Source organism: Hemicordylus capensis, chromosome 1 (genome assembly GCF_027244095.1).
Source record: "Hemicordylus capensis ecotype Gifberg chromosome 1, rHemCap1.1.pri, whole genome shotgun sequence".
Classification (NCBI taxonomy): Eukaryota; Metazoa; Chordata; class Lepidosauria; order Squamata; family Cordylidae; genus Hemicordylus; species Hemicordylus capensis.
In genome coordinates, this window is record NC_069657.1 from 191,322,076 (window position 1) to 191,335,821 (window position 13,746).

Consider the following 13,746-nt stretch of genomic DNA (forward strand, 5'->3'; position numbering starts at 1 on the left):
CACAGCCCTACAAAATGCCATTTTGCCTTTTTCTGTCTCACATACTATAATGTCTTCTTTTCTACTGGGTTTCAATGAGTAGGATGTAAAGTCAATTTCCAATGGTCAATTTCCTATTTAGTGCAATGCCAGTCGTCTGTGCCAAGATAAAACAGGGTGTGATCAGTCTTTGACTTGGATAGCTACTGCATTCCCTTAGAAGTTGAATATGACCTAATAGGAATATACCCATGCCTTGATATAGGTTTCATTGTTGTGGACATATGCAGGCTGCGAGGTGTGAGAGAAACTGGAATCAGAATTTAATACATAAGAAAATTGAAATGCCTTCAGACAACAGCATAACTAATGCCAGGCAATGTACTGAGTTTAGAAATAGAATCCACTCTTCATCCTTTCTCAGTGTTCATTCATTCAGAATACATTACAAAAGAAATGGATGTCTCTTATAGGCCTTTGCCACAATGGCATTTTCTTCTGAGAAGCCTGTTTAAAAGAGCACCCCCTCCATTAAGAATGCAAAGAAAAAGTTCAACTAGCTGGGGTGAAGCACAGGAGCCACTCTCAGACTTCCATATCCCACCATCATGAGAGTCCAATCCACCCTTCTTTTGAGACGGGTAGATCACATATCCAGGGCAAACGTGCACAGGAATATTCTCTCTCTCTCTCTCTCTCTCTCTCTCACACACACACACACACACCCCACTTGTAATATTCTAGAACACGACAGAATAAGATATACAACAACAACTCCCCCCTGTATCCCACCAAGTCCCACCCCACCCCACATGCTCCAGAGAAACTGTATGACTGAGCCTTGAATCAGTAGTTATTTTCATTACACTTCATGTTCTAGAACACGTGTCAATTTAGGGAATTATGTAGACTGTGAGAATGAAATCAGAAATGTGTTTTAAGAGAACTTCTCTGGCAATTTGGCTAAAACAATCAACAGCATCCCTTTTTCAAAATCCTTATAAACTGTAAGATCTTTTCATATGCTGTAAGGCAGACAGCAAATTCAGCATAGAACCAAATGCATGGCTGAACCTACAGGAAAACACAGTAAAGGAACCATTTGGATGATAGGTCCCTAATTCAAAGTGCAGGTGGCTGAAGGTCCTTTTCAAAATCATTCCCTTGCTCCCTAACCTACTCAGCAAGTAGTCTCCTGGACTCTTGTCTTGTGGTGTCCCTTAAAAAAAAAATGACTTGCCCCATCCCCTTTCAATTGGGTTTAGATCCCCTGAAACGTTTTAGGAATTGTGGGATTTGTGCTTGTTTTAAGGGATGCAGCTATGGCTGCATCCCTTAAACTACAAATCCCACAATCCTCTGCACCTTTGGGCAACCTAAAACTAATTCAAAGATTTGAAAAAGGTTAGACACACAACCCGCAAGACAAGTGGTGAGGAGGCTGCTTGCTGAATGCCACCAACAGGGTATGAGTAGACTTGCAAAAGAATAGTCTCCTGCATTATTTAGGACAGAATATTTTGGATAATTATTCTAACCCATTCTAGTAAATGTGTTGGAGAATATTCATTTACAAGTCTAGTAAAAAGCAAAGAGGATGGTGTGAAGCCTGTTTCCTGGCCACCACCCAGGCCCAGATAAGGAGGGGAAGGAAGAGGGGGCAGGGGAAAGGGAGCTACTGTCAGGCCCAACAGGAATGCCGGGACTCTGATAGAGTTCCACACTGATGGTGTTACACCTGTGGCAGGTAAGAGTAGAAAAAAGTACAGACCACCAGGGCAATATCATTTGCATTACAGCATTTTTAAGAGCAGTTACTTGTTCTAATGAGTCTTATTTAAGATTGCTATCCCCCATTTTTTGGGTAGAATATTACAATAATATAAATATAACACTCAACGTTCTACATACTGTTATGTATGCAAGTGGGTGTCTCTCTCTCTCAAATCTGTATTTCTAGAAAATGGTCCTAGCAGTCTTCCAAACTGGAAAAACATAGCAGAACAATTAGTATTAAAGTTATAATAGGGAAAGCTTCAATTTTCCCCAACTCATCTATGAAGCATTTGGTTAAGCTATGAAAAAAAAATTTTTTTTAAAACAAAATTATGTAATTAACTAACTTTTGGGCCACCAAACGTGAATGAGCTCTTTCAATGCTTAGGATCCCTGCCTCCATAGCATTCCCTTTAATGTCCTGCCCCTCCTCTCTCTGCTTTTATAAAGACTTTCAGGGTTTTTTTTAAAATTAATTATACAAATCATTAGTATTAAAAAGGTAATATAATGGTTCCAAGAACAAGCTTCAGAGTATCTGCATATTTAATCATCTGTGTTAATAAATATTTAATCATTCATTGAATTCAGGTTCTGTCTTGAAGCTTAACTTGATAACAAACCTTGCAACTGGTAGAACTAATTGGTACAGAACAATTGAATAATTTATAAGAATAAAAAGCACTGGGTTTTCAGAAGGTGTGCAGAGACCGTAAGCCACAGCTGTTTCTGGGAGCGAACAGGAAAACAATGGCTCCTTCTCGAAGTTTTGCAGCACACTGCTGCCCTCTGGAGGCCAACATGCACTATTGTTCACATGTCTTAAAAGAGGGCTGTAAGGCCGCTACAAAGTCAGATCCATTAAGTTTTAAATATTCATGCATTTCATTAAAGCTATCATAATTGGTCTACCGTACACATTGATTATGCATAGACCATCAAGTGTTTAACCTCTGAAAGCTTGCGTGCGTATTTAAATATATCTGTTATGTCCTGTCTTGGTGACTTCAGAGAAATCTTTAGCAACATGAAGTTGAATTAGGAAGAAAAAAATTATATTGCAGCACTGAAAGAAAAAGATAGCTTTTCTGGAAAGCTGAAGAAATAAACACAATTTTTAACAGCATCTTTAGAAAATATATATAAATTATTCTTTTCCTTGTCCATTCTAAAAATATGGAATTGGGAAACATTTGGAATGATTAAAATGACAAGAGCAAGTATTCTATGGAATTCTTCAATGACTGGCTGTTCATCTGTAACCTCCTGGTTTTTTTATACACATTTAACTCTCAAAACATACATTCTGAAAAAAGAATAAGATACATTTATTATTACAGTGCGGAAGTACAAACAAACAGCATAAGCAATTGTATTTGCTCTTTAAGTATTTTAGTTTGAAGCACATGTAATATTTTAGAATCAAATGCCCCAGACCCCAATACTCATTGTGTTTTAAAATGAGACTAGATTTTGAAGAATACACTTCATGAAACAGAACTAAATGAAATCTAGGTATGTGAATCACCACTTCTGTGAATGTAGGCTTTATTTGTGTGTTTATCTGAAGGTGACAATGGCCGATATCCAAATTAAGAGTTTCATGCATGAAAGGGACGGGTGATCTCCAGCGAACTCCTTCCCCTCTGCAGCCGCTTGTGCCTCCTGAAAATATCTCCCTGAGGGACACTGGACCTGCAGGAACATATTTTGGGGAGGCACAGGCAGCTGCATAGGGAGGATGGGGATTGCAAAAAAAAAAAAAAAAAGAGTCCTTTCCTCCCTACCTGCATGGAAGTGACCTGCACACACACACGCACCTCTTAGCCTGGATGTAGGCCGGTGTCTTAGAGTGTTTGGGGAATTGATGTCTGACTGGTCTTCCTCAATTCTCTTCCCAGCAGAGATTCATGTGAATGCTGTGGAATTTATTTATTTTTAGCCATCACACTCTTGCATAATGCTAGAAAGTGGTGCCTATAATGGCAAACCTGCCAGGTCAGACCTTATTTCCTACTCATGAGAAAGTAATGTCCTACCGCAGCAGATCCCAACTGCTGGTACTCCAGAGGTTGTTGAACTACAACTCCCATCATCCCCAGCTACAATATATTGTGGCTGGGGATGATGGGAGTTGTTGTTCAGCAACATCTGGAATATTGCAGGTTGTGAACCACTGTCCTACACTAACTAGCATCTTAACAATGCTGTACATTTACCTACCACAATGATGGGGACAAGCATTAGAGTTGTTTCTCCCTTCAGGTTAAGATGTGCTTATTTAGGATGCCATCAGCAACAGGGAAACAAACATTTTTACATTTAAGTATGTGTTTTTGCAGTGGTCTTACATTGCTTTTTACTGCTGTCACCTGTTTGCACTGCTGTGACTTAACTTTAGCAACAATTCTTTCATGGTAATCTAAAAGACTGAAGGTGGAAAGAAACCATTAAAGTTGTTCTCTTCTGAATATATTTGTATGTTATAGTAAGTAAATGCACAACATTATCAAGATACTAGTTAGAATTATATTCTCTCTCTCAAGTTTATTGCATGTAACTACTGGTTATTACCAGAATACCATACAGGCACATACAAATTCTGTGTACTACATATAGAAGTCCTATTTGCATATATTTGCTCAGGATATGGAGGGGAGGAAAAGAAACAGGAAACAAGTGCAATAAGTACCATTATATGAATTATATTAATATTACTTCATCATGTTCAAAAGGATTCAGTTTGTAAGCCCTAACACAGTGTTCAAGAATACAGTGCAAAATATATTTGTTTCATATTTACCTACTGTTCAGTCTGAGTGCCCCATCACCACATTTTTGTTTCTACAGCAGCTTAACTGTGAAATAAGAATTTGTCTTTAAAATGAAGAGACACCTTGAAAAGTATAAAGGAAAATTGTGGAAAAGACATTTATTGGCATTTGAAAAATACTCCCTAAGAATGCAGCATGACATAATTACATGATTTCAGCTTGAGATTCATTTTTGGGAAGATCACTGTTAGTTACTTAATTCTAAAAACACAAAAAGTATTGGATTGTGCTTTTCTATGGCAAATACAAACTCTTATTTGCAAGCTGAAATTTACATTCAGAGGCTTTTCTTTTCAAACTCGCTTCATTTATGACACTGTTCTGTAAAATGACACATTCTGCCTTTATTTTCTACTAGCTTTTGGAGAAATGCCACTGTTTTCGTTAAAGTGCAATTCGGGCGCAATAATGTTTTAACTTGCAAGGTAGGATGCCTTTATTGAGCTGGTAGAACTCCACTAGTTGAATGAGATCAGAAAATCTGGTGTGACCATCATCCAGAGTATAAAACAGCTTGGCTTCCTCTTCCAACTACAAAAAGAGAAAAGCAACATTACAATCGCGTCAACAATGTTATTAATTTGTTTATTTGAATGTGGAACTCCCGTGTCTGAGCCAGGGCTGAATCAAAAAAGTCCCCATAATATTTGCAGATTGTATAGATGGTGCGCTCACTTTTGTTGAAACTTGAGAGAAGGCAATGAGTTGGGTAAAGTTTACCCTTTGTGCAGAGATGAGGGGAAGGATTCCATCTCCTTTGCAAGTGCCTGTGCCTCCTGAAAGCAAGAAATCCAAGGCACTCGCTTCCCCTTCATAAGCAAACCACGCTGCTCCTGTCTTGAAAACAAATGTTTCTTTTTAAGGTTTAACTGGCTAGCAGTCAATATAGGGAACTGAGTTTAGAAGGGGGTTAGGTTAAAGGAATGCCCACAAAACACACTGGGGCAAAAGGAGGGTGATTATGGAGGTGTGAAATGCTCCCTTCCCTCCTTCCAATATTATCACACAACTCTAATAGACCTTGTTGTGTCTGCAGCCATGATGTGACTTCTGCAATGTTTGCAGCAGGGATGCTCTGCCCCTCTGCTTCTCCACAACATTTTGTCTCAGTGCAAAGGAACTTCCAATGCTGAGCTGCAAGGCACAGGAAAAGGGAGGGCATGTGCTCACATTGCCTGTGCATTCAGGGGAAACAAGTCCCTCAGATTTTCTGTTTGGGTCACATCTGAAACAGGGGTTCTTTTGTATCTGTACCCACAGATGGACAGTTCACAACACGTGGATGCCGAACTGCAGGAGGAAACACAGTGTGTAGATGACAGGGGCACTTTCCAGAGTGCACGCTGCTCAGCAGTAAAATGCTTTGACTTTGCAGGATCATTTTGAAAACGTAAATAGCTTGTGCAACCCTCCCACAACAGAAAAATACAGCTTTTTTTTTTTTTTTAGCGATGCACACACAACAGTGTAGGACTAAAACGCAAGGGTAAAATCCAAAAGAAGGCATCGGAAATGTCAACGGCACCTTGTTGACAGCGCAGGGGCTGCGATGTCAAAACACAGGTAATTCGGAAACACACTTAATGGACATGTAGTGACACTGTTGTAGCATGTAATCTGGAAAGCGTCCTGCACTGTCTCCACACAGAAGTGCGAGAGTCCACTGAATCCAGGGTTGCCATATTCTGGCTTTTCAAATCTGGCTGCCTAATTTGCATATTATGTAAATTGGTTTGAAAATAATTTGGGGGGCAGAATAGTGGCTGCACGTTTTGCTCCACAATTCCGTTTCTATAAGGGTTAGAGCTTCGCTTAAAAAAAGACAGACAGACAGAAGGCTGAAATCAGGGTGAATCTGGGTGGGCTAAACAATCTGGGTGAGATGCTTACAATCCGGGTGAAGCCCGGAATTTCAGGGGGCATGGCAACTCTAGCTGAATCTCCTGCATTTTACCCCTCCATCTGGAAAAGTGCAATGTAAGCTAAGTGGCGCTTTCAAGAGGCAGAGCCAGCAGGCACAGCAGCGGCTGCTCTTTGAACTGCCACTCTCCTAATCCTACTTGCTGAGTTGGTAAGTGAGAGGGGGCGAGCAATCATGAACTCTTCATGCAAAGGGCCCGCCCCCTCCTCCTCGCTTGCCTGTGCTCTTTCTCCCCAAGCAGGAGAGCTCCGCCCCCCGCCCCCCACAGCACACAGACAGTAAGAGGAGGAAATACGTCGCACACTGCAGGAACAGCGACTGCTGCCTCTCTCGCTTGTTCACCTTCTCTCTCAAGGTAGAATGGCAGAGCGTTTGAAGAAGGAGTTGGTTGAAAGAATCTGAGAAATGGCGTGAGTATGTTAAGGAGAGCGATGCTCCCAGTTTAGATCTAAAAGAAGCCATGATGCTTGGTAAAGAGCTGACTGTGGAGGTAGAAAGAGTGACCGCTCATCTTAAAGAGACAGCAGTACTTAGAAACTTGCTTGCAAATGAAAATAGTGCTTTTAAGGAACACTTTACTGAGTTTAAAGAGTTGGATAAGGATTTAGAGACTCGATGCAGTAACCTGCAAGAGTACATCGTTCAGCTGGAAAAGGGGGAAAATTGCAAGAAAGCATGCTGTGGATTTCCTTTTTCTTTTTTTTTAAATGCCTTGCACATGAGCCCCCATGCCACCACGAGTTCCAGGCCAAAATAGCTGCCCTTCGGCTTCTGTTCGCAATTGACCAAGCAGAACCTTTGAGAGGGCAGGGGAACAGAGTGAACAAGCTGCCAGGAGCAGCCAGTGCCTTTGCTTACTTTCCTTTCCTGTTCAATGGGAAGAGCAGTGGGGAGGAGTGGGCTGGCTACAGGGCTCCACAGATGCACAGCTAAGAGGGAGAGCACTAGTGAGCAAGCCAGGAGGGCGAGGCATTGCTCCTTGGACAAGTAGTCATTTTTGCCCAATCCCCCCTTACTATCACCCGCTGGGTCTCAGAGTGCTGATGACAGAATCCCATGGAGTACACACTTCCCTGCTGCAGTACACCCAGAGAGAGATGGCAGAAACAACAGCAAGAACAAAAGTGGGCAGGCAGAAGCAACAGCTGACACACTCTCACTCCCCATGGCAGCACCATGGAGCCGAATCTCCCCCATATCGATCGATCGATCTTTATACCGCCTGATATGTACATTGCTAGGCAGTGTACACATTTTAACAGACAATATAAAAGAGTGAAAACAGTTTAAAAGTTGCAAAACACAATAAAAGCAGTCTGATAAAAACAAATGAAGCAGTTTAAAATATAGAAGTTAGTATAAATATATGTCACCCCAGAGAGAGATAGAAATCATACATCTATACTCTACCACCTCTATTACTTTGCTCACCCTTTCTCGGCAGCATAGTAGAAAGGATTGGGCTCACCAGTGAAACTAGGACGACGACAACCATGGAAGGCATGCTGACAAGAGAACCCCATAACTTGGATCTCTGAGAGTTTGTCTGCACCTGGCATATTTTTAATTCAAAACTCAGTCATTGAACAGTGTGTATTTTTAGCTGCCTACAAAATGGGGACCTTTTTCCTTATCTGTCTGAAATGTGGCAAATGCAATCCCTTAGAGGTACTAGAATGCTGGAAAATGTCATGCCATTTGTGTGGAACACACAAAGGTTAGAGGCAGCAGAAGAGCAGCTGGGTCTCCCTCTGAAGGGAATCAGAAACAAAATTGAATGGGAGTAATGAAAACAATTGAAAAATTATAATAATATACGATTAACAATGTTAACAGAAAGGGAATACAATACAAATACAATTTTAATAAATGAAGTTGTTCATAACAAGAAATAATGGGATGATTAAATTAAATTAAATTAAATCTTTCACCATTATACTTACTGGCACAATTTGGAAGTGCTTTATTTTTAATCCATCACTCAATGACAGTACAAAGCTTTTGGGATTACTTTGGCTATCCCGTACCAAAAAAACCCTAAAGGGGGAAGGAAAAAGAGATATCAAGCACTTTCAAAGTGTGGTAATGCTTGAGATACTAGCAAGCTTTCCAATGAACACTGAAACTGATTTTTAAAAACCCTACAATATTTGTGCATCCCAAAGTGACCAAATCTATCTAGCAAATATATTGCTCCAATTGTTAAGTCCCAGGCCATGCTTTGAAAGCACAAGTCTTACGGAAGCCAAGGAGGTTGGGGTCAGTATCTGGGAACCTTGTGTATTCTGCTTTGAGCTTGATCATACAAGGAAGGCAAGGGATAAATGTAATAAATAAATAAAAAGTCTAAGCTGCTCTATCCTCAGGACGACCTTAAAGAACAATAACACACAAAATAAACTGCTAACATAGCTTCTTTCTATTTAAAAGCCTTAGGACGTATGCCACACATCCCGTGGTATGTGGCCCATCTCACAAGAGTTGTGCAGAGGAGAGAGAAGGCACAGAGCAGGGCTGAGCGACGGACGGAGGAGCAGCTGCTGAGCAGGGAGGGCCGAGGAGGCGGTGGTGCTGCGGCAAAAAGGAAGAAGAGGAGACATTGAGCAGCGGCCTCCGCCACCCTGCCGAGTCTCCTCATGAGGATGACAGCCGGGGCGGGAGAGTGTGACAAGGGCCATCCGTGCAGGTCAGAAGGGAAGCCCTGGCTCAGCCATTCTGCTCGTGAGGCAAATCAGCAGGGCAATGGGAGGCTGGCCCTCGGTGCGCTTCCCCACCCAAATTGGCCACCCTCCTTGTGAGGAGCCTGAACAGTAGGAGCCGACCTAAGCTGTCGCGATGCCTAGGAAGGGGAGGCTGAGGGGTGTGGGGCGGCGGGGAGGGCAAGAGTGAATTATGGGGGGAGTGGGGAAGGGTTTGCCACCTCCGCTGACATCCCGGATGGCATGGGGAAGCAGGGCAGGAAGCCAGATTGTCCAGGGAGAGCAAGAGCGTGCGGTGGGGGGAGAGGGAGCAAGGTTTCGCCACCTCTGCTGCCATCCCTGATTAAGGAGGATGGATTAAGGAGTGGGGAGCGGGAGGCAGGGCAGGGAGCCGGATTGTCCGGGGAGAGGTGAGAAATGGAGAACTAGGGTGCAGATGTTCCATGCAGGACCAGCTAGTTGTTGTTTTTTTAAGACAGAAGGTAATTTAAAAATATAGAGTTAAAAATAATATTTTTCCCTTGTCCTCGAACCGTGAAAGCAGTTCTAGCTGAACTCTGATAAGAAAAAGGGCAGGGGCACAACTAGGGATGTGCACAAATCGATTTTTTTTATTTGATTTGTGCCCCAAACAAATCACTCCTGATTTGTTTTGTGTCCAAATCTACCCCCGCAAATCACCCCAGATTCTATTTGTATTTGTTTTTATTCGGTTTGGATCAATTTGGACCACTTAACAAGGTCCTAGGGTCACCAAATGTTGGTGGTAGGTAGGTCCCCATGGGTGCCACCTACCACCCAAATTTCAAGGCAGTGGGACACTGGGTTGATTTTTAATGAATTGTTTTAGTTTTTACTGATTTTGAACATTTCCGCCATAGGAAATAATGGGGATTCGACATCGCCATATCCTAACCCTAACATGGATCTCCAGCTTTCTTTCTTTCTTTTTTTAAAGCTAAGCGCTAGCCCTTGTAGAAGCAGAGTTATGGAGCGAAATGTGCAGTCATTATTTTTCAAGTGTTCAGATTCTTTGGTGTATAACAACTTTTCCTCATAATGAATCCCTATGAGGATTCATTGCACACCTTCATTTCTTCTGTTCATTTTGACTGTCACTGGACAGTGCCAACTTCACCCCACCCACCACCTGCAAGGCAGTGGGGTACTCATTCTAATTTTTAGGAATATTGAAATGTTTAGATTCTTTGGTGTCTCAATAACTTTTCCTGATAATGAATCCCTAAGAGGATTCATTATACACCTTCGTTTCTTTTGTTCATTTTGACTATCACTGGACAGTTCCAACTGTCAACTGCCATGTGTCAGCTACATCCCCACACACACACTGGGGTACTCAATTTATTTTTTAGGTATTTTTGAAGTGTTTAGATTCTTTGGTGTCTTCATTACACACCTTCATTTCTTCTGTTCATTTTGACCCCACTGCTTTGCAGGTGGGGGTGGGGAATTAGTGGCATCCCATGTTCCAACTACCCCCCAATCCACTGGGTAACTCAGTTTATATTTTAGGAATTTTTGAGGTGTTTAGACTCTTTGGTGTATAATGAATCCTCATAGGTATTCATTATGAGGAAAGGTTATTAGACACCAAATAGCCTAAAGACTTGGGGGGGGGGGACCTAAAACATAAACTGAGTAGTACTCCACTGCCTTGCGGGTGGGAGCGAGGTGTAGTTGGCACATGGCAGTTGACAGTTGGCACTGTCACGGGAGGGGAGCTGGTCTTGTGGTAGCAAGCATGACTTGTCCCCTTAGCTAAGCAGGGTCCTCCCTGGTTACAAATGAATGGGAGACTAGAAGTGTGAGCACTGTAAGATATTCCCCTCAGGGGATAGAGCTGCTCTGAGAAGAGCATCAGAAGGTTCCAAGTTCCCTCCCTGCCATCTCCAAGATAGGGCTGAGAGAGATTCCTGCCTGCAACCTTGGATAAGCCGCTGCCAGTCTGTGAAGACAATATTGAGTCAGAATGACCAATTGTCTGACTCAGTATATGGCAGCTTCCTATGTTCCACTGCCCAAAAGACAGTCAAAATGAATAGAAGAAATAAAGGTGTGTAATGAATCCTCATAGGGATTTATTGAGGGGAAGTTATTACACACCAAAGAATCCATACACTTGAAAATTCGTGACCACACATTCTGTTCCATAACTCCACTTCTACAAGGGCTAGAGCTTAGTTTGTTTTAAAAAATGAAAGCTGGGAATCCGGGGAAATTAATAGGAGGGATCTGAATCTCAAATTGATTCGAATCAAATCAGGCATGATTGTATTTGGATCTGAATCCAGCCAATGGACCACAGGGGTGATTTGTTTTGTCTCCAAACCACCTGAATCAGCTAGATTTGGGTACAAATAGATTTGTACCCGAATCAATTTGCACATCCCTAGCCACAACGAACATTTGTGTGCGCCCTTTGGAGGGGAGATAGCAGAGGGTCCCTCATCATGAATGTATATGTCCTTGTGATGGGGCGGTGGGGAGTGGAATCTGTAGGGCATGTCTTTCAGAATCTGTAGGGCACATCCTTTTTATTGTGCTATGCACTCAGGCTTTATTTTGTAGCCATTCTACAAAATATTCTAAGCAGGACAGAGGAGTTTTCTCTTTTCTATGATCAGAGCTCAAATTACAGAGAAAGCGGTCACGTTTTGTGCCTGTTGCAGACTGGGTTAAGTAGGCTTTTTTAATGGTTGTAATATCTTCTTATTATCACTATTATTACTACTACTACTACCACCATCATCATGTAGTATATGCGATCTGAACAGTCTTATCTTGTTCCCATTGTGTAGGCCTATGATACTAATTTGTGCATGCTACTTTTTATGTGCTGGTCTATGATCATAATAAACTCCCTATTCTTCTGTGTGCCCTTATTCTTTTATTGAGAATATGTATATACTGCTTTTCAACTCAGGATTCACAAAGTGGATTGCATAGCAAAAGGAATGAGAAAATGGTCCCCTGTCCCCAAGGGGCTCACAATCGAAAAAGAGATAGAAGGGGGGCATAAGCAACAGCCCCCTGGAAGGACACTTGTGCTGGGCTAAACAAGGACACAAATAGGAGATCTATCGCTTTGAAAAGTGCCGCTGACTTTTCAATGTAGTCCTACTAATCAGACACTGCTCTACAACCAAAATATGTTTAAGTCAAGTCTAAACATGTTCTTCCTCAATGTGATATTGTTCCTGTATTAGAGACTTAGAACTATTTGCAGGAGTTCCTTGCCAAGATGCAGAGAATGAAACCAATTCCTTGAGCACACAGAGACTTTAGACTTTTCTCAAACAGTCCCCCTCTGCTCCCCACACTCCGTGACAAACTGTGCTCGAAAATCAGTGGAAGCTGGGTGAGTATATGATAAAAATTGAACTTTTATCAAACTGCTAAAAGTTAAAAACTGCTGCAGGCAGGCAGAGTTAGACAGTGGCAAAGACTGAGAAAGATGCAGCAAAATGTGAATGGCTTGGGGTTGTTTTCTAGCTGAATGGTCTATTTTCCGTGTGTTTGGTCTGGGTCTCAATATTGGGTTTGGGGGAAGTATTACTTTGGAGAATGGGATGGGAAATTAAGTCTCTTGGCACTTGTATTTAAGAACTAAAAAATCAGCTGCCTCCATTGCTACTGAAGTTGATCTGCAGCAAAGATTAAGGCATTCGCAATCTCTCTTTACATCTCTCTATTCTACCACACCATCTAGTGGTTTAAGAATTCAACTTGAGCCCAAGTTTCTCTGACTGTCAAACCAAGGGCAGAACTGAATGTAATCTCTGCAAATGTGCAGTCTCAAACCATGTTTGCAAGGATAATGAGAATGTGTGGGTGGATGAAACTTAGGTAAAATGGAGGATGAGTGGACAAGAAGGCCACAAAACACCTCCCACATATACCAATTCTCCCCTGAAATGTGCCCCAAAGGAGGTTTTCCTCTTCTCAAACCTAAAATTTCTTGTTTGCCCCAAACCAGAGCCAAACCACTAAACACAAAAAGTGGTAACTGATTTGAAATAAGTCACTGACATACTGAGCAGAAATACTCAGTGTAGTCCCACTGACATTATAATGACACGTTAGGAATTGCTTAACTTGTCCTTTTAATTTCAAAGGGACTACACTGAATAATTTTCCTCAGTAGTCAACCAGTGTTCAGTCACTCAACTTGCAATTCTATGATTGTTTTATTTTCACATTTTGTTTGTAATTTTAAATTAAGAACTTCTTTACGATGAGAGAGAAAAATCAGTTACCACTGTATTCATTTTACAGAACTGCATTACAAGTAAGCATTTATGTATGTTTGTCTTCCTGTAATTATGAAGACGTAACCTTTCATAATTGAGTCAGTGTAAGTTGGCATTTTAGTTAATATTTGTAACAATCTACATCAAATTGTTAGTGAGCATCAGCTGTTCTCAGTGTGTTCAAACTTTGTAAATTGCAATAAGTCTATCATTTTTAAACATTCATTTTCCTCTATTTTAAGATTATATGTGTCTTTAAATTCTTG

The 13,746-nt window shown here is 41.6% G+C and overlaps 1 protein-coding gene across 5 annotated transcripts in view; it reads right to left on the reverse strand.

Annotated features, from left to right (window-relative positions):
• Positions 1-4,662: 4,662 nt before the first annotated feature.
• The window catches only part of GRB14 (growth factor receptor bound protein 14), a 73,100-nt gene continuing 64,016 nt past the window's right edge, over positions 4,663-13,746 (reverse strand). For 3 of the 5 annotated variants that reach the window (XM_053263204.1, XM_053263186.1, XM_053263214.1), the window contains 2 exons: positions 8,454-8,547; positions 4,663-5,120 (listed from right to left, as the gene is read on the reverse strand). In XM_053263204.1, coding sequence (XP_053119179.1) covers positions 4,974-5,120; positions 8,454-8,547 — 241 coding nt within the window. In that variant the 3' untranslated portion in view covers positions 4,663-4,973. The other 2 variants (XM_053263225.1, XM_053263196.1) reach the window with 2 other exon arrangements.